Genomic DNA, 21551 nt, shown 5'->3' on the forward strand with positions numbered 1-21551 from the left:
AATGAAAATGCAATGTTGTCATTTACCTGGACCCACAACATAATAGGAGCATGTTTGAAATGGGAGTTTGGCTATTGACACGTTAGCGTAAAAGACAGTAACTTCATTCACTTATGTTGTGGGTCCAAGTAAATGACAACGTTGCATTTTCATTTATCATTGGGCACATAAAGAGCTCGTACGATTTAAAAAGTGTTTATTATGCATGATTTCCATTACATAGTGTAAATCCTATATACACAGTAATGAAAGGAAATGACAAACTTCTACTTTTATAATAATAATTCTTATTATTTTGGAAATTAAGCGTAAGAATACATAATTTATAAAAAGAGTATCTATATATATATTTATATATTTTACATAAATTCCAGTTCAACTGGATAAAGTTTCGACATTCTAACATACAGATCCTCTCTATCACAAAATAATTACACAGGTTCTTAAGACAATTTATGGTAAATATATCCATCATAAAGATTTTTATTTAAAAGAACTAACTTCTTTAACCTATTTACATAAATCAACAATTTGGTCTTATGTTCTTTGATTTTTAATTCCAAAATTATTTCTGCGTAAATATAAGACTTCCTAGTACACAGGGCTTAAAATACAAAACAACACAGCCTCATTTAACCTTAACATTATTCAGATCATAATTAGAAGTTTCCATGAGCATGAGTATCAACAATGAACACTCGTTTAAACAAGTTACGCAGTGTATATATATAAAATTACTGGAAAGTTTGCTACTAAAGATACACTTTCCATAAGGAACACAACTATATATATTATGACTTTTGCGCTCATCTGATCTTACTTTTGACCAGAACTCATTCATCCATTGATAACAATTTCACTTAACCACATATGTACAAACAGCAAACACATACATACGGTTTTAACATCTTCATACACAGCTCACAACCTTCAATAAGGTAAAATGTATTTTTCTAAAGCAAGTGTCATTCCATTTTACAAAAAAAAAAAAAAAAAAAAAAAAAAAAAAAAAAAAAAAAAAAAAAAAAAAAAACTGTCATGTTATATATACATGTCATTAATACATATATACATGATTATCACAATTTACTTAAGATTCTTATAATGAAAGTTTTATTTAGCACTTTGTGGAATGATGAAATCCAACTGGCTCTGAATATTGAGATGATACAAGTTCTAGCTCCACATATGGGCTACTTACATCACAATCCACTAAATTCTTCTCGATGACTATAGTTGCTGTCAAAAATAAATAAAAATCATTAATTAAACTAACCAGTACATTGACACAAAACTAAAATTAACCTCAAAACACAAAAAATATTTTGAAACGTACTTAATAACACTCCGAATACAACGTCCAATTCGAACTATAACGTGTATCAGTAGAAAGCATGGTAGCCTTTGTTTGAAGGTCCCAAAACACTCGCCCCGTAGAAGACACTCTAATCGAAGAAATCATATTGTTAGTAGTTTGAGGGTCGTCGGACAACATTACTAACGTGTGCTACGAATTTCAAACTGAAATAACTTTAATACCTAAGAATTTTTTATGCTTGGGAAAAGAGCGTAGCTCATCAGAAATTTGTAACGTGTATTATGAAACTTAAGGATATATTTAATGATTTTCTTAGGATAACAAATGAAATAACAGAAATCAATTTCTTTGAATATATTCGACATCACACCACAAGCTGACACGACTCAAAAATGGTCTTGAATACACATATCTACTAAATCGTAATAGTACAAAAATATAATCATTATATCTATCCAACATCGTATACAGCTTTAATACTTACTGGCTAATTCAATTTTATGAAGCTCTTAGCTTTGTCTTTTTCACATTCAGACCTTAATTCCAACTCCCCGATCTAACTTCCCGTACCCAACCAGAACCCTCGATTTCCGGGATCCGGACGCTTCCTTGTTGTCGTGTAGAGGTTAGCTCAGTCCTCCTTATGAAATTACTTACTCTATGTTCCTTATACGAAAACTTCCTGTAACTGTGGTGTGATGCTTAAGTTACATGTTTTTATTTCCTTAAACAAATAAAATGATTGTTGCTTTCTTATTTTACAATAGCCAAAATAAATCTTCAAAATATACGTTTAAATTTTGAAAACTTTACACTACGAATGTATCTGCGTGTACGTCAGTTTGTCGGTAAAGCCACGACGATGCCTGCGAAAACCTACTGTGTAATTAAGAAACTAAGAGCGCAACCGTAGTGTAGAGAAGAGAAAGAGACGGGGTGATCGTCCCATAGAATTACTGCTCCCATGCATCGTACATGTCAGTCAGCCATCGTCGATGTACATGATGGAAGGTAGAGGGTTCCTCCTGCAGACGTGCCTCAACCCACACCTACTTCCTGGACAAAAGAATCGTTCAAGTCACTCTGACAGGACGACGACCCTTAGTGCAATCAAAGTCACAGTGGTGCACCATGCGAACGCACGAACACTAAACAACAGGTTTCAGGAAGCAACTCAACGTTTCTACGTTTTTTTCGCTCGTTTACACCTGACACTTCATCACCAATAACGCCTTCGGTAGTGTCGGAAAACACTACAGTGGCAAGGCAGAGAGCGGTGATACTCCACGATCAGAGTTGTTTCTGCTTCGTGAACAGTGATAGTAGCAAGCATGTTCGTCAACGTACCGAGGGGGAAATTCCACAGTGTTTTCCCACTCATCATAGACCCATACCGGACATCTAGAATTCGGGTGGGAGTGCAATAAAATATACATTTAGGCAAACTCTGGTCTTCATTGACGGGAGTATATCTAGTGTATCGTACAATCGTAAAATCGTCAATTCTGTTCTGATCTTCCATCAGGATAACGCGCGTCCCCATACAACCAGAGAAACGCAGCGTGTTCCATTCAATACACGGCTTAAACCGTAGAATACAAACTTTAAGTACCTTAAACCCTATCAAGTACGTATAGGACATGGTTTAGACGGCGCCTGATCAACAGCCGAGTTCCAGTAACGCCCATCGCTCATCAACAGTAAAAATTACAGTGAGCGTGGGATTCTATATGTTCAGACAGACATTCATCATTTGTACAATCATCTATCTATTTCTGTGACAGTTCGGGGTGGTTACATGTTCTATTAAGGTAAGTGAGTACTGTATATATATATATATATATATATATATATATATATTGAATATCCTGTATAATATATTCCACGAACGCCATATTAGGACCACTGCCACCTACCATCATCTTTCTCTTGTACCCCAATTGTAAGATAGATCAGTGAATGGCTAGTAGGAGTACCTAATGTTTTTCCATTTAGCGTATGTACAGGATGGGCCATTTATATTGATATGCCCTTATAACTTTAAAACTAATTTATAGAAAAACATGAAATTTTGTACGATATAAATATCGACAGGGGGGGACGGCATTGTTTGACATACTCTGCAACACCAACAGGTTAATAGTGTTGCCAATCCAACAAACTGTTTTTTGCTTGTTTGTTTAATAGCACTGCCTCAGGTTATTACATATTTCAAATCTACATATTAAACGAAAACTTAAATTTATTATTTAGTGTTACAACCTAAGGACGCTATAGTATCACAAAATCCCAAGTTTTAAACTTCGGACGCCTCTCTAACAGTAATAACGCAAGTGACACGGACGGGGCAATGCACATCCAAAGTATCTGTGTGAAATACTATTATCATGATATAACATATTTCGAATTATATACACAATTATAAGGGACTGAAACTTTTTTGGAAGGTTTTATTTTGAAAAAAGTGCCTAAATAAGTATCATTCCCAATCACATAGAAGATTTTCAATTGATGTAAAGAGCATAATGACATTTAAAGTAATTTGATATCTTAAACTGTTCTGGAGATATAATAAATATTGATAAAGTTTGCAACACTGCTTAGTATCATATAATTGTGAGAACTTATTGCAATTGCAACTAAGTTGTTTTAATGTTGTAGAAGCAAAGGGAATCAACATATATTACAAAAAGATCTCACAAATATGCATTTTATGCAGAATTGAAGTCTTTACCACGTCTTTCATAAATCCGATACGGTTTGAGATATCAAACTGCTGTAAACAGCATTATAATCCCTACGTACTTCGAAAACTAAGTGCTTAGACATGATACTTATCTAAGCACTTTGTTTCAAAACAAAGCCCTTAGGAAAGTCAAAGTTTCAATTCCTTGTAATTTTGTTTCTAATCATTCGAAATAGTTATATCATGTCATAGTAATCAACACTAGGCACTTTGGCTGAACATCGCACCGTCCGTCCCATTTGCATTATTACTGTATTATACTGTAGAGGCCTCTAAAGTTTGAATATTTGTGATATTGTAAATTTTCGTTTAATATGAAGATTTGAAATATGTAGTAATCTGACATAGTGCTATTTAAAATAAATCTATACTCTTATGCTGAGTTTGAAACACTGTTTATGTGGTGATATTGCAGAGTATGCGAAACAATGTCCTCCTATCGATATCCGTATCGTACACAATTTCAGCATTTTTTTATCAATTAGTTTAAAACTTACAAGGGCGTATCAACATAAATGATCCATCCTGTGTAAGTACAAAATCACTATTCCGGTGAATTTACTTATAATTCAATTTATACAACTTGTCTCGTGTGACAGTTGCTTTCCTATGTTCTTTTCCATCCTGCACGTGGTCATAACAATCAGCCAAGAAGGACTGTTTCTACGGCAACAGCACGTTCAGCCAATTATAGTGGCTCATTTCTCTCGCTCTGCAGTGGTAAATATTCCACCCTCTCCGCACGTTGCCAGTTTGAATATAAGAAAATGCACATTGTTTTAGTCGGATGTCAACTTTAGTGGACCTGCTGGTTACTGAAAGCATTCGTTTTAGATCTCTTTTGTGTCATTTAATTTTATAAAACTGAGATTTACTTGCAGTGAATAATTTCGTGTTTCGTGTATACGGTACTTCTGTGTTTAGTGCATTATTTATTTCTGATTCTCTCTCTCTCTCTTTTTTTTTTTTTTTTTTTTTTTGTGTGTGTGTGTGTATGTCCTCTGAAATGGATGAAGCGGGAGAAAGTTCAAATCCTGTTCGTCGAAGACGGGGGCGGCGAAGAATTCACTCGCCTGTAAAGAAATATTCAAAAATTGGACAGGGTGTCGCTTTACGAGGCCAAGCTCGCGAGATGGTGTGTTCACTACGCGAATACTTTGAGTGGGAAAGAGAAAATGGTGGTCCTCTTATCCATGTAAATCGAGTTACAGAAAGGACAGCGGCTGCCCTTAAAATTAGCAGAACAGTGTCGCGAATTGGGAAAGAAAAAATACGGAAAGAGGGGGAACTTGAGGAGAAGGAAGAACAAGGAAAGGACGAGCCTGGACCACCGCAGGTACTGCTTGAAACTCTAGGAAAACATCGCTGCTATAAAAAGGTCACAAATCTCGATTCATTCCAGCGGGATGCCCTTCCTTGCCACATTTACGCTTATTATATGCGCAAGGAACATCCTACATTAAGCAAGCTCCAAGCCAGCCTTAAAGAAGCGAACTTGTTCCACGGAAGTAAGTTCTCACTTAGAAACTGTCTCATAGATCTGGGGTTCGAATTTAACAAATTCTCCAAACGCACAGTGCTGATGGAAAGAAGTGACATCGTGGCCTGGCGTTGTCGGTACCTCAGAGCTATGAAGAAATGTGATTATAATAAAGTGGTTTGGTTAGATGAGACATGGGTCAATGCAGGCCACACATTAGAAAAAGGATGGACCGATCATACTGCGCATAGTACAATGAGTTCACCAATAGGGAAGGGGGGAAGAATAATTATTCTTCATGCTGGCACATCTCGTGGTTTTGTCCCAAACTGCCTCCTCATTTTCAAATCTAAAAAAACTGGTGATTATCACGAGGAAATTAACTTCGATACATTTACGAAGTGGTTCCAAGAATCTATTTTGGAAAACATATCCCCTAAATCCATCATTGTTATGGACAATGCCCCATACCATTCTGTTATGCTCGACAAACGTCCAACAATTCAGTCCCGGAAGTCTGAGGTCTTGGACTGGTTAAAGCGCAATACCAGTGTGCAGTTAGAGCCTGACATGAAGAAGGCAGAGCTTCTAGAACTGGTGACCATATACAAGCCCAAATTCCCTTTGTACAGAATTGACGAATTAGCAAGGGAAAAGGGTCACCAGGTTATAGGACTTCCCCCCTACCACGCCCACTTCAACCCTATAGAAAATATTTGGGCGCAAGTAAAAGGATACGCCATGAGGGAAAATAAAAAATTCACAGTGGCAGAAGTGGAAAGACTTACAAAAGAAGCAATTGATAGTGTCACTGCGGAAGACTGGGCTAATGTTGTTCAACATTCGAAGAATCTCCTAGACGAGCAATGGGATAAAGAGGGAATTCTTGAACAGTGTGTGTAGGAAGTGATAATATCTGTTAATTCCAGCTCCGAAAGTGACAGTGATTCTTCACTGGGAGTATCCCCAATCACATAGTAAACGTAAGTACATTTCTCTTTCTTCTTTACTGCTATATATATATTAATTTTTAAAATTATAGCAATACAAATGTAACGAGTTCAAAATGAAGACGTATTGTTTGCGATATGTGGTATACAAACGTAAGTTCAGTAATTATAAACAAGGTTCAGTATTGATGATAGTAATTTTGCTACAGCTATATGGAAATTTCTGTTTTCTGCAGTGAAAGTAAAAGTTTCCTATAGAAATAAAATCAGAGGGAGGAATGGTTGGATTTACCGTACTTTAATATTGTGCCAACGTAATTTACAATAATGTTTGTCTCTCTCATAAGTGCGTTTTTAAATAGGTATTCTACATTTAGTAAATGTTAATATGGAACAAAAAATAATTCACTCGTTCTACTCGTATAGTTTCAATACCCGACGCAAAAGCTGGCAACGCAGCATCGAGCACCACGTGCACGCAGCGAGCTGTCACACGGGACAAGCAGTATCAATAGCACTGTAGAGATCACAAGATAAAACAAGAATACGAATAAAAATATCAATAAACAGCAAAGTGATAATGTCTAAGACTGGGGCAGCAGATTTTTCGGATAAAATGTCTGAATTTGGGAACGAAAATAAGTTAGAAAAATATGCCCCTACAATGTCAATATGACGAATATGCTTCAGCTTTAAAACGCAATGTATTATATAAATTTCCGTGTATTACACAGAAACATTCATCATTTTTCTATCTGTGAGATCGACAATAACTGTCTGGGAGTTTTATCACATTGCTGTCATTTGTTCTTGCTATGACACAGCATTCTACATTATAATATACGACTGGAGATTAAAGTAAAGGATTCAATACATCTTATTTATATCTACAGAAAATTAAAATAATGTATAATTCTCTTGCATATCCGATTATAATTAATTCGAAATGCTAATATTTTGAATATGTACTACATTTAATCGTGTTTCGATTGTGAGAAAACTTCGTTAGTAATATATTTCTAGTGTGTGATTCACCTCCATTCAGTTTCCATTAACTTCCAACCTTTGAGATCTTTATCTACCCCAGAATTCTTCTCCCATTTTCCTACTAACGAAGCACTTCACGCAAACACAAAATTGAAAGGATGCATAAGCTTAACTACGTAGAAAATAAAAAATCTACTTATAAAGTAAGACGTGCTTAAGAGAATGTTTCAAATGGATGACAAGAACATGAAGTACACATCATAATATGTTGGTGTCTTTTTCTTTCACACCTATATTTGTTTTAATTCTAAACTGTTTGGCACACACCTCTGTCTTTAACACACCAGAATTCTGCAACATATGTAGGGAATGACAGAATACGTACCTGGCTTTTTCCCTGATCGATAACGTTCAATGATATTTTCTAATAATGGTTGCACATCACCCAACAGAGGCCTTCTAGAGGGATCACCATCCCAACACCTTTCCATCAAATACCAACAGTCTTTATCAAAGTGAGGAAGCCGCTCAGGACGCGCACCTATCATTAGAAGATAAGAAAATGTTAGATAAATTTCATATGGCCTAACCATCAAGCCTTTTTTGATCTATCCATTTGACTGAAAGATAGGATTATATAAAACAAAAGTCTTTATTTATCACTGACCCTGCATTTAAACATGATCATTTCACAGCTACTCTCTGTTCATTAAGTTCCCTTTTCTTTTCTCCCTAATTCTTCCCCTACTTATTTATAAGCGCTTAACGAAAGTGCTAATAGCATATCTTCTTCACCGTATGTCATTATGATGTTGTTATTATCTGGTGAGTAATTCAATATACACTCAAATTCCCCATCTGTTAGTCACCAAAAAAAAAATCACAAGAATACGTTTGATTATACCTTAGAAAATGATGGGAAGACGCTTATATTATCATCCTATCCCCAAACTATGCCCCTGATCTTAACTTTCAACAATAAACTACCCCACTACATCAATCCGTTTCCGAAACACCTATTTTTATCTTTGCAAACTATTATTTCTTTTGGTGGACAAACACCGTGTGCGTGGGTTTTCTCGGGGTTCTCCCGTTTCCACCCACTTTCTTCATTCCACCATTTCATTCATTATTCATCATCACCGTCTCCTTTAGCCTAACCGGCATAACCGTGGGACGTAAAACTCACAAATTTCATTTCATTTTCTTATTATTTCTTTGTCAGTATTATTTTTCGCACACAGTTGACTGACTTTCTGCATTATCTCTCATTGTCAATAGTTCTTTAAAATTACCCTTCATAAATATTTTTATCAAATTTATATTTTTCAATTTTTGTATGCTTTTGTACATAATAAATATAAATGTATCTCTTCAGTCACTATTTTTTTCCTTTTCTTTATTTATTATTATTTTTCCTTTTTTGTCTTTCCTTCCAGCCTGATGAAATGTTTAGTGCAAGTGTTTTATAAAGTAGCCTCTTGTGAGATAGGTAAATGAGGTAAATGGCCGCTTTGGTAGGTCTCTGTTTTAACCATTTATATATATATATATATAGATAGATAGATAGATATCATCATCTGATATCTACGCTTATTCTCTAGAATTCATTGTCCAGATATTACACGATTCTGACAAAAAAAAAAAACAAAACATTTAAATGAAGTAGATTTTAAATCATCTGAAATTTTATAATCGTTTTATATAGGTCCCCTTGCTAGTTAGCTTAAGAACTTATTTTCCTACGCTTTGGGTAGTATATAGCTCTAAAACGACGTCAAAGATATGAATTCAACGTTCTCAAGCAATATTTATTAAAAATATCTGCATTTGATGAATTACAAATCGGAAGTTTCTTCCCATTATTTGAAAACATTTGTCCATAATCAAAACTTTTAAAGAGCATCAGAGGATGATGTATCCTTACTTTATATCCAGAAGGATCGTTTTTGTAACTGGGTGGGGCTAGCGAAGCGAACGTCTATACGCAAAACACAAGCATAAACACGCTCATACGTATATACAGACACTAATTATAAAACAGTACATAATACACTTAAATTGTTCAATCAAATTAAATATATATATATATATATATATATATATATATATATTAGAAACGTCCTTGTGCTATTTTATAAGAATTGTGACAAATGTATTTCAGCTGACAACACGTGATATCATTAAGTTCAGAGACTACCTAAGTCTATAAAAAAGGAAGTCTGAATACTAAACTAGTTTCAATGGTTTGCAACAGGTTTTTCAGATCTCTGATTTAAAATCTAAAATTCTGTACATGTTTTCAGTTTTTCAATAATAATAATAATAATAATAATAATAATAATAATAATAATAATAATAATAATAATAATAATAATAATAATAATAATAATAAACATAATTGTTTAATTTTCAATACGAACTTAGAATATGCAAGTATTCAACGAATATGTATTTTCAAAAGAAAAACTTACGATTTCTAATGGTCTTCTTGTATCAATTTACAAAACTTCGTCAATCTAACCATTTATTTTTTATTTATTTATTTTTTTTTTTAACCTGAAGAGAGTGTTATCCTACTTTCGATGAATTTGTACAAAAGTGAATACGGCATTTAATGTAATTCAAAGCTACGTTTGAAGCTGTTTGGATAAGCTCCTCCTTATATTCTCGTTCTAAACTTCTGCTCAAATCATTTAAAACACCACTTAAATATGTCAACCAATGAATATCGAGTCATTTAACGGTAACAGTCATCCCTTTTCTTTCTTTCTTTTCTCAGTACTTATTTTCTTTTCACTTTCTGGTAGTTCTTCAAATGAATAAGTTAAACATGGAATTTCCACAGACTTTTAGTTTTGTGGAGAATGCTACACTCTTTGCTCTTGATAATGCAATTCACAGTAAATTAATATAAAATCTTTATTTTGAAGTTCAATACTTCGTCTCTATATATAACTCGCGAATTGATGAAATGATACTTTTGCGATATTCCGCCAAATGAATTTGTATGTTCTTTAATCACCGTCATCATCATCATTATATTATTATTATTATTTATTATTATTATTATTATTATTCCTTCAGTTCTTTATGCTCTCCCTGATTTTTGTCAATGTAACAAAAAGAAAGATCTGTCTGGAATTAGAAACTCGTAATTGAAGGAATAAGTTTCTTCAAAAGATCATATAGAGAAATCGTCAGAAGGTAGTGACTTCATAGTTTCAAACTATCGTCCTAATATTTTCTCCATTAATCTGTAGCTTTAAACACGTGGGTGCTAATGAACTCACTGTCATAAACTTAGGAGGCAATGTCTTATATAAAATGAAAAAAAAAAAAAAAAATCTTATAAACGTAAGTCGGAGAACGCCTCATTTTAGAGTTATAAACCGCCGAAAATGTGACACTTCACGTTTTAAAACACTCTGGCTTGAAAACTATGGCACTTTTTGGAAGCAGTTCAAGGAATTACACAAGAGCTAGTATATGCTCTGTCTAAATATTCATATTTCACAATCCACCGGGACCGGAGTAAGGAGTTGCAGAAAGTAAGTTGAGGTACGGGGATACACTTTTAAATACTAATTGAGTATTTGTTGCATGAGTACCAGAGGACTGTGAAATATGGATATTCAGATTGATCGCATACTAGTTCCTGTGTAATTCCTAGAACAACTTTCGAGAGGTCCTACACTTTTGAAATCAGGGCATTTTAAAGCGTGATGTTTCGCATTTTCGGTGGTTTATAACTTTGAAATGAGGCGTTTTCCAATCCATGTTTATTAGAACTTTTTCTTTCATTTCATACAAAGAATCACCTAAATTTATAACACTGAGTTCATTAACACCATGAATAAATAGTTCCATAAATAATGTTTCCTTACCAAACAATACAACGTGAAGTTTCGGAAGAGCAAACTTCATATGTCGTAAACATTTTATTCTCATTCCAAACTCTACACCATATTGTAAGACTTTGATGGATGGCGTATGTATTTGTGTTTAACTCAAAAATTTCTCCATGGATTTCAAAAAACCTTCTATCCGAAATTACAGAGAAGTTATAAATACGGGGTAGAAAATAATTGTTTTACTTCTTGGTCATTTTCGGTATTACTGATATATATTTCGTTGTTCCTCTTATTTTTCGCTATTATATATTGCCATTTCTAATGTTAATACTTTATCTATAAACATAAGTGACAAACAGTTACTAACAAAATTTTAAACAAGCCAAAAGGCTATACATTTTACATTGAAACTATAACAACAAGAAAGAAAATCTGGAAAGTCATGAACTTTATAACAAATACATACTTCTTTTCACATTGTTAAAATTTGCTAGTTTTTAATTCAGATTTGGAATGTACATTAAAAAAAAAAAAAAAAAAGAATATCTGTTTCAAATATTTTTTTTTTTTCAAAAGTGCTCACTTTGCCCTTGAAATGACCTCGAAAGTATGACTAAAAAAGTTTTACATGAAAGACCAATTTTCAGTCATTCTAGAGGCGAAAGAAACATTGCAGTGTAAGTACTTGAAAATATTTTTTTTTCTTTTCTTTTAAGTATTTTCTAATTTAACAAAGATGTCCATCTTTAAAAAAAATCCTGTCTTGTGAAAGCCAGCCTATTTAATATTTTGCCAAAATTCACATTCCTCAATTTTAGATAGGTGAGCAAATGGTTTCCTGTGTAGTAAGGGTAATTGTCCTATTAGATTTCTAAATGTTGTTTTGAAGGCAAACGAGGTATTTGAGGAAAACAAGTAATGTACTTTTTTGCATATAATTCGTACCCGGAACAAAAGAAGAAAAAATACATTAGAAAAAATCGACTTCCGGTCTACATAGGTCTGTTTTGGAGCCCAAAACGGTACCATTGAATTGCACATGAAGTATTTGTAATGTTTTTGTAGCAAAATACTATGTGCTATACAAGTCGAGTTAAAAGCTTGATACGGCTCGATCTTATACGTATATATACACACAGGGTGTTAATGAACTAGACCAACAAATTGTAAGAAATGATTAATTACATCAATAACGGAATTAGTACATATGGGCCCGTGGGACAAAGTGCATAGTTTCAGGGCTAAGGCTGTCCAAAACCGCGGGATTCCAACACGTGTTATTTCTAAAACGAGGAACCGTACAGTTGGTTGTCCATAATCGATACAGAAGTCCTCTAAAAGCGCATGTTTCAGCAATATGCAGTAGTGTACAAGGAATCCACATATATAATCGGACGAAAAGGTAAGTTTCAAGAAGGCTAAAAAGAAGCCTTGACAGTACTTAACACGTAATGCGTTGCCGGAAAGTCGATATTGTAACAAGAGGCAAGATGGGAGACATTTTAAGGGAACTGTGAGTGGAACATACCGACTTTCGTTCCTTAGATATAAGTAACACGTGGAGACGAGAATTGAACGATTCCGGCCGAGGATTTATCTGTCAACTGAAAGGTGATTGAAGGTTTTGATCCTGTCTAATCCGTTCAATAACACTTACTATCGTACCTGACAACTAATACCACCTATCTTATTTCCTTTACTACTTAAGATGTAATCCACATGCACCACGGGATCTTTCATGTTGATTACCAAAATATAATCAGATGTCTTTCCAGGCGTACGTCAGTCTGTTGTGACTAAGAGGAACCACCGAAATCCTCAGTTGGATCGTTAAATTGTTGTCCCCCTCGAGTTATGCAACCACACATAACTCACATAAAAGTGGTCCCCACCTTGCCTCTAATTAGGATATAGACTTGCCGCCAATGCGTTCCGCGTTCAGTGCTGTTAAGGCTCCCTTTCTGCCTGCTTTAAACGCACCTTTACGTCTGAGCATATCTGGGAAACTCTTATGCCTTCTGGAGAATTCCTTGTGCACCTATTACACATTGTTGAAATATGTATTTTTAGCCAACATAGATGTGATTTCGCATACGCAATTATGGACTGCCAGCTCCACAGTACGTTGTGTTCGAAATAACGCGTGCTGAAATATATTTTCCTATGATTTTGGACAGTCATAGTCCGAAATTATGAACTTTTCCCCACAAATTCGTATGAACTTTCCTTTCTTATTTTAATGTGAGGAACCATGTCTTGCAGTTTATTGGTCTAGCTCATTAACACCCTGTATACTCTGTTCACTATCCTCTTATAGTTTCATAAACTCAAAGGCATGGTCCCTTTCCCCCCAAAACAGCACTCAAATAACGCCAGCGGATAACCCTCCCGCTGGGGAAACCCACCCGTCAATGCTTGTACAACGTTGCCTTATGTCTTTCCAAATTGTCAAGAAAAGAATTCTGATGGTCAGCGACTATTTTTTTCCTTTTTTCGTCAATTTTTAAAAATCTTTTTCACAACACACTTTTGTTTTACCTTCCCGTAACTCAGATAAAGTAAACATTTTGCTGCGAAACAGGGAGCAATGTAACACAACAAGCATAAACGTCTCCCTTAAACACTGATTAAATATTACAGCAATAGAATAATAAGCGCTATATAAATAGTAATTATTGACTGTAGCACAACCAAAGAAATGTACTGTAATAGATGCACTCTCCAATTTTGACAAACACTGAAGTCTATTGTGTAACACAGATCGAATACTATTACCAACATAATAATAAATGCGTCTGATATAGCTGTTTTCACGCGATGAGACGAGAAATAAGGTTTCCTTGTCTCACCTCGTAAATTTTGTAAGTCACATCTTGTCTCACTTTCGAAGATTTTCCCCCTAAGTTTCATTATAGAAAAAGATGTCCTCGTCTTGTTTTATTTTGTAAATTTACATACAAACTTTATGACCCGATTTTTTAGATTTCCAAACTGTTATACGTAAGTGCCGGAAGTCTTACAGAATGTGTTTGTTTGTCCATTAACCCTCTATTCAAAAAAGAAGTAATTAAAATTAATCATTTCGGGTTTCAATATTTATCGCCTCATGGTTTCAAGAGTATATATATATATATATATATATATCATCACAACCTTCAACACTCTATCGAAATCGGAAGTGATTCAATTTAGAGTACTTCTGGTTTCAATACTGATTTTCATAGAGCAAGAACTGTAAAAGATATCGAGAAGCATCTTTTTTGCAATCTATTCAGCGTCCCAAGAATAGGTTCTATACCCTCCGTTAACCTCTATTCAAACTGAAAAAAGTTCAATTAACGATTTGGAAGGATTGGATAATGGAATTAACGATTTGGATAACGGAAGGATTGATGGAATGAGAAAATGGCAGAGAACGGGAGTATCCCGAGAAAACCCACGGACACGATGTTGTCCACCATAAGCTTATTTGGCCGGGGATCGAACCAGGGACCCAACACATCAGAAGTAAGCTTTCCACCACCAAGCCACCGTGCCCCCCGTTTAAGAAAAAGGATTCACGAAGCAAAACAGTATTCCTCATTTACACAACAGAAGCCTAAAGGCATTAACACAGAATTGAAATTTAATTCAAATGTTCTGGTAGTTATCAGTGCACCCCCCTCAGAAAAATGATATCTTTGAGTTTTACGTCCCACAGTTAAGCCGGTTAGGCTAAAGGAGACGGTAATGATGAGAAATGAATGAAATGGTGGAATGAAGAAAGTGGGAGGAAACGGGAGTATCCCGAGAAAACCCACGAGCACGGTGTTTGTCCACCACAAAGTCCACATGGCGCGAGCTGAAATCGAACCAGGGACCCCAAGCACCGAAGATGAACGCTGTACCACTGAGCCAGCGCGCCCCCTACACGCCCCTCAGAAAATCCTGGGTCCTGCCCTATATATATATATATATGGACTCAGGAATAGGTTCTTTCTTTGATATTATTCCTCTATTACATCCAGTAGTTCTAGATGTAATCGACTACTTCGAAGTTTGAGTATTGTATTCAGATGCTTTGGAAGTCTTGCGTACTTTCAAAATGCATTGTCTTGATTTTATCTAGAGCTCCTTCGTGACTAAGCGGTTAGCGTACGCGTCTTTGGCGTGGGAGACCCGGGTTCGATTCCCGGCGGGAGCTCATGTGGTTCGGATTCCACGTTAATCAGTAGGTCCACGTCTCATATAGCCTCGCTGCTGAACGGGACGCTAAACTGAAATCAACTCAACTCAACTCAATTGATTTTATCTAGAAGTCATCAGAGTCTTTCAGGGTAACAAGAGGTTCATGAAGGGAATGATGTAACGATGTAACATTCAAACCATATTTATCATTGGAGTATATTGTGTAATGACTTGCATATCTTCAAAAAAATTAAACTAGAGTTGCCCGCCAGACTCGTGAAATTTATCTTCTCGTCTCGAAAAGGAGATGAATTGTCATTTTTCTAATCTCATCTCGAATTTACAAGATACTTATCATCTCGGGGGCAACACTAGTCTAATATTATACATCTTAACACTAAATTACGCTTAATTAGCCGTGTACGAAAGACGTAGAATTAAAGCAACACTAGGAAAAGCTCTAGGGACGTGGAAAAAATATAAAATAAAAAAGTTCGAATATCATTTGGCTGAAATATAAATTAGAAATTAACATCTGCGTGGATTCGTGTTATTGTGTTTTTGTTATAATTATGAAGATTTATATCCTGATTCGCACAATTCCAATTGCTTGTTTCTTAAAGTCATTACAGATTCAGTAGTTAATAAAAATAATCATATGTGCTCATTTAAAACCTACTTAGGCAATCTGTAGGACAAAGGTAATTAAAATAATGGTAATAATAATTATTATCCTTTGCTAACCACTTTTATATATATTAACAGTTTTGCAAGCGTTTTCAAGTATACAAAATTCTTTTTTTTTTTTTTCTTTCTTTCTTTAAAGAGCTCTAGAAATAGCACAAAAAGGGAAATATGGCAACTACAGATCTGTCACCCTCACCCACTTTCTTTCGATCAGCCATAAATAAGCTCCCATACTGAGTTTGGTGACATCCTCCACCACCCGCGGTGTGTCGGCATCGGACAGCAACTGTATACGAGGAAAGTGAACAGCCTATACATCTAACGCTGCACTCCAACTTGGCGCCCACTTAAAATCCTCTTAGCTCATTCTCAGTTCTTCATTTTCCTCTCTACAGCTTTCCCTCCGCATATAATAAAGCTTTTCAGCGAAGGTACTAATAGTGTATTATGTATTTGTATGTTTTTTTTTTTTTCTGACTTGTAATTCTCTGTCTCCGAAGGTTCTTTTTCATTCTTTTAATTTCTGTTGTATTTCTATTCTGCTTCCTTTTTTCTTTCTTGTTTACAGTTAGATGATTGTGCTTCGAGGCTAAGAGGGACGGTCAGTTTGATGGTGAACGAAATGGTGCATTGGAGAAAGTGGAGGAAACGGGAGAACCTTTGAGAAAGCCCAGGCACACGGCTTATTTTGCCTGTTACATAAGACATCATCTACAAACAGCGTACACCAAGAAAATAACTCTCTAATGCCATAACGTTGAAACAAGACATTCATTACTAGTACTCAAAGAAGAAAACACTTGACAAACACCCAGTTCGTGAAATCTACACGACTTTTAACCCCTGCTGTAGCTTCTTCATATGTATCATGAGTGATACGCACATATTCCATTGGGACTCCTCTCTTTTTTATGTATCTCCAGGTCTCTTGACGCAGTTCGAAACTCGGCAGCCCTAATCTATTTCTCACATGGGACAGGCGAAGCCATTGCGGGTCGCTTCCGGGGGACATCCTAGTATTTTCGAAGCTATATTGAAATGAATCGTCACGACTGAGTTTTGCAGCCGAATGGTTTTCCTGACGTCAACCCTCACCATTTATCCGGGCTTGGGACCGGCACCGAGATGTGCTAGCTTGCACCCCCAGTGGCTGGTTCCATTGTTTTGCGGTAATTCATTACATATGTATAGTTTTAACTAAAAGTAAAATAATGCAAAAAATAAAAAAATAACGCAAAAACAAGAAAACTGCTCCTAAAGAATTAACGTTTTTCTTTCATCAGATAAATTACAAAGCTCAAGTAGTATGATCACTACTTGAGCCTTTGTAATTTATCCGTTGAACTCGCTCTAATATCGTCAACACTTACCTCTTTTTACACTATTCCACAACTGCTCCTTACTGTGAAATTGCTCAAACACATAAGGCAATCGAACGTGTCCAGCACAAATATACCAGAAGAGAATACCAAACGCGTAAACATCAACACTACTGTCATAATGACCAGATAGTAATTCGGGGGCCATATGTACAGGAGTGCCCACAATGCTTCCTGACATCATTGCTCCTGGTATGCAAAATCCAAGATCAGTTAATTTGGCACGATCTTCGGCATCCAGCTGAATAAACAAAAGTTAAATTACTAAAATGTATTAGTAATTTATGTGAGACAAAAATATATTGTTCTACAACGTAAAAATGAAATGGACAGACATTACGGATTTTAAAGTACCTAATTAGTTTCTGTGACAAAACTAATTGTTAAAAGAAAGAGCAAACTAAATCATACCTTCAATTACTAAATTTATATGTTTATTAAGCTTCGCAGTAAACAAGACAATAAACAACAAGATTACAAATATACGTATACAGAAAACAAATATATGATATTTACATAGTTTTCTGAAATATTACATTACACACAGACATTTACAAAATAAGCTATTAATATTTGCGAAAATCTATAGTTTATTTTCAAACTCTAGAAAAGATGGAACCAAGAAGAAATATGGGGAATGCCTATCATGTACTCCCATGGAACATTCATCTATTGAGAGAAAAGTAGAAACACTGTCACAGGTCAACTCCGCTAAAAGATGTTTCAAGTAAATAATTATGAAAGAATTGGCAAAATGAAGGTAACGGGGAAGAACGAAACGTAGAAAAGCCCACAGACACAATGTTGTCCACAACACTGAATTAGAGCTAGCAACCTTATGTACTCTATCAATAAGTCCTGTTGCAAAAGTTGAGTTATATATTAATCAGATCAAAGAACCAAATATAAACGCTCAAAACATGGCTGCATACACTCGTTATAAAATAACATCATTAACGCAGAAGGAAAAATGGTAAGAAAACTAAACCTCAACAAAACAGCACATTAAGTTTTTTTGTTACAGAATATAAAACTATGGTAACGCAAAACTATGGTAAAATTGAGAGTAAAGCGCCTATGCTTACCAACACATTTTTCAGTTTTATATCCCTGTGAACAAGCCCTTGTGAGTGGAGATATCGAATCCCTTCCACAACATCTAAAGCAATCTGCAGACGAGGAAGCCACGATAAGCCTGTTCGCAGTGCACAGAACAGATCTCGAGTTAGTCTGTCCATAACAAGAAGAACAGCGGGGGAACAGCCACCACCATATGAATGGTCTATTACAGATCCACGTAATCGAACTATTCTCTTGTGTTCAGGTACTGTCCTGAAATCAAATAAACAAACGAATTGCATAACTTAAACACTTTGTAAACAACTTTACGTAATAGATTATTAGAAGCAGAAAGTTGTAAGTTATGAAGCGAATGAAAAACTTTACCAGACTTTTTAACATCCCAAAAATTAAATAACGATTGATTAAAACACAAAAACTTTTTTATTTTCAACAAAATATTTCTGAAAAAGCAAAAATAAATTACTACTTTAAAAAAAATGTACTTCTCTATAGCAATCTTTGTAGCATAAGCAAACAAAATCAAATCACTACTCAAACTGAGAAGCATCTACATTTCACTACATGTTTTCTTTCAAAGGAATATGTAATATACAGTAGAAATTATTCTTTACAAAGTTTAAAAAGTACGACTCCTAATCATGCTTAACCCAATACCAACCTAGCTATTAGATTCTTGGGAGAACTATGTAGTTGCAAGAAGGATAAAGTGTATTTTGTCAATATTAATAATACTTTAAAACACGTCAGAAGCTTAGAAAATTTAACAATATATTTCAACGTTTTAATTCCAAGTATTGTCTATATATATATAAAAAATAGATTTAAAGCCGGTAAATCAAGGAGTCAAGAACAGAATATTATATAAACCTAAAGTTTATTACACTTAAGTTTTACAATAGAAATATAACTGTATCTCCATGTTCATTCTACTTACAAACAATTCAAATACTCTTATGAACATTTTTAGCTCAAGAAAACGTAGGTAAGACGCTCAACCATTTCGAACAAGAGTAATGGTATAATCACCACAACTACTACCACCATCCAAAGCAAGCTTAACGGAAGTTACACAAAATAGACAAATAAATAAACTCAGAAGGCACTCACCATGCACTTTTCTACACTACTATTATGTTTTTACAGGCTTATTAAACTGAGAAAAACGAGTAACTATTACAAAAGGATGATTTAAGAAATACTACTGGGAAGATTGAAGTCAGTAAATTTCCATTTTTCATTTACCTTTAGTAAGAGTTCATTTCCACTCGTAACATCTTACAAGCTGTTTTATCCTTAGCTATTACAAATTTTTGAAGCCTATAAACTTCATAAGCCTATAAGCGTTCTTATAAACATTCTCTTACCTACAGCATTGAGTACAAAACTTTTAAAGCATACGCGTAAAGAAAAGGAGCAATATTTTAATGCTACTGGACATCAGTTGTTGTACTATCTGAAAATTTAGGATCCCTGTATTTGGGTATTTATTTCACAAACCTCCAAATACAGCCTGAGAAGTCAATTTAGCGTAAACGGGAAAAGAAGTGGAAGTTGGCCAAGGATTTAAAGGTAACATCCTGGCACTTAGACTGAGAAAAAGACCTGAGGGAATTATACAAGATGTTCACTCTTTATTCCAAATCTTTATTGTGAACTCTTAATCCACATTTCTTGCCTCCGCGTAGAGGTTCAAACAATTAAAAAACAGAAGAGGAAACATGATTATACACAGCATAATCACAAAATAAAAAATTGCTATTCCCCCAAACGAAGAAAGGAATGGTATCTACAAATAAGCATTATCGTTGCAGTCGAAACAAAACAAAAGAAAAAAAAAGACGTACAATAAACAAGTGACTAAAAGTTTATGCTTTCTATGGAAGCAAGAAAGCTTGTAGCTGCCTTCTTCCTGAGACAGAAAATGACCGCTTTCTCCTCCTGTCCTCAAACCTATACATTTTTAAGTGAATATATTTATGATGTTATAGTCAAGATTTTTCTCCTTTCTGTTTTTAAAAATATTTTTTTTCCGTCCACAACTGTTCTTAACTTTCGATTTCTAAGCTTCTTTAATCTGCCCATATTACTTTGCTTTAACGTGATATGCGAAACAAAGAACACACACGAAGGCAACATATCTTTGCTTTTACGCTGCTGATATATAGTAACTGAAAATGAAAATTGAACACACTGAAGAAGTGTTGTGAAAACATTATTTTTCGTGGGTTACTGGCAGAAGACTGTACATGTGATGATCAACAGCTATGTGCTGTGAATCAAATAAGAAATAAGTACCGGCCATGGAAACATCGAGCTCAAAGCAGCAGTTAGTAACGTGTTAAAGAAATGGTCAGGAGTTTCTGGTATCGTACTGTGTACCAAACTGACAGCAAATATTGATAACGTGTCAGGATGGCATAGGTGAACTCAATTTGTGCTCTTAACGAAGTTTCATCCATGGCGTGTCATAAGCCTTGTAAGGCTGGGAAGTCTTTCCGTAGAATCACACATGTTGGACGCGAAGTGTTCGCTGCTCATCAATGAAATGAAATGAAATTTCTTGTTTTACGTCTCACGTTTATGCACCGACGAGGCTAAGAGTGATGACGAAACGCTGGAATCAAGAAATTAAAACGAAACGAGAGAACCCTAAGTAAACCCACATACATGAAGTTTTCCCACTACATATCCCACTAATTTGGCGTGAGCAGGGATAGAACCATGGACGACGCTTACCAGAGGTGAGCGTTCTACCACCAAGCCACCGGTGACTCCATCTATTGCGTATCAATTTTGGCACCACTGGTTCGACGAAGAGCGATCGCACGTCAACCGTATTCTCAACAGCAGCACCATACAGAGGTGCGCATGAACATCCATATCAGGTGAGTACCACACAC

At 35.2% G+C, this 21551-nt stretch overlaps 1 protein-coding gene across 3 annotated transcripts in view; it reads right to left on the minus strand.

Moving 5' to 3' along the window:
- Positions 1-270: 270 nt before the first annotated feature.
- The window catches only part of LOC145688221 (dual serine/threonine and tyrosine protein kinase-like), a 60224-nt gene continuing 38943 nt past the window's right edge, over positions 271-21551 (minus strand). For all 3 annotated transcript variants that reach the window (XM_081762127.1, XM_081762128.1, XM_081762129.1), the window contains exons 12-15: positions 18654-18900; positions 17560-17809; positions 7867-8022; positions 271-1239 (exon numbers count right to left, since the gene is read on the minus strand). In XM_081762127.1, the coding sequence (XP_081618253.1) occupies positions 1118-1239; positions 7867-8022; positions 17560-17809; positions 18654-18900 (775 nt within the window). In that variant the 3' untranslated portion in view covers positions 271-1117. The remainder of the gene's footprint in view (positions 1240-7866; positions 8023-17559; positions 17810-18653; positions 18901-21551) is intronic.

This window comes from Thermobia domestica, chromosome 6 (genome assembly GCF_964235325.1).
Source record: "Thermobia domestica chromosome 6, izTheDome1.hap1.1, whole genome shotgun sequence".
Taxonomy (NCBI): Eukaryota; Metazoa; Arthropoda; class Insecta; order Zygentoma; family Lepismatidae; genus Thermobia; species Thermobia domestica.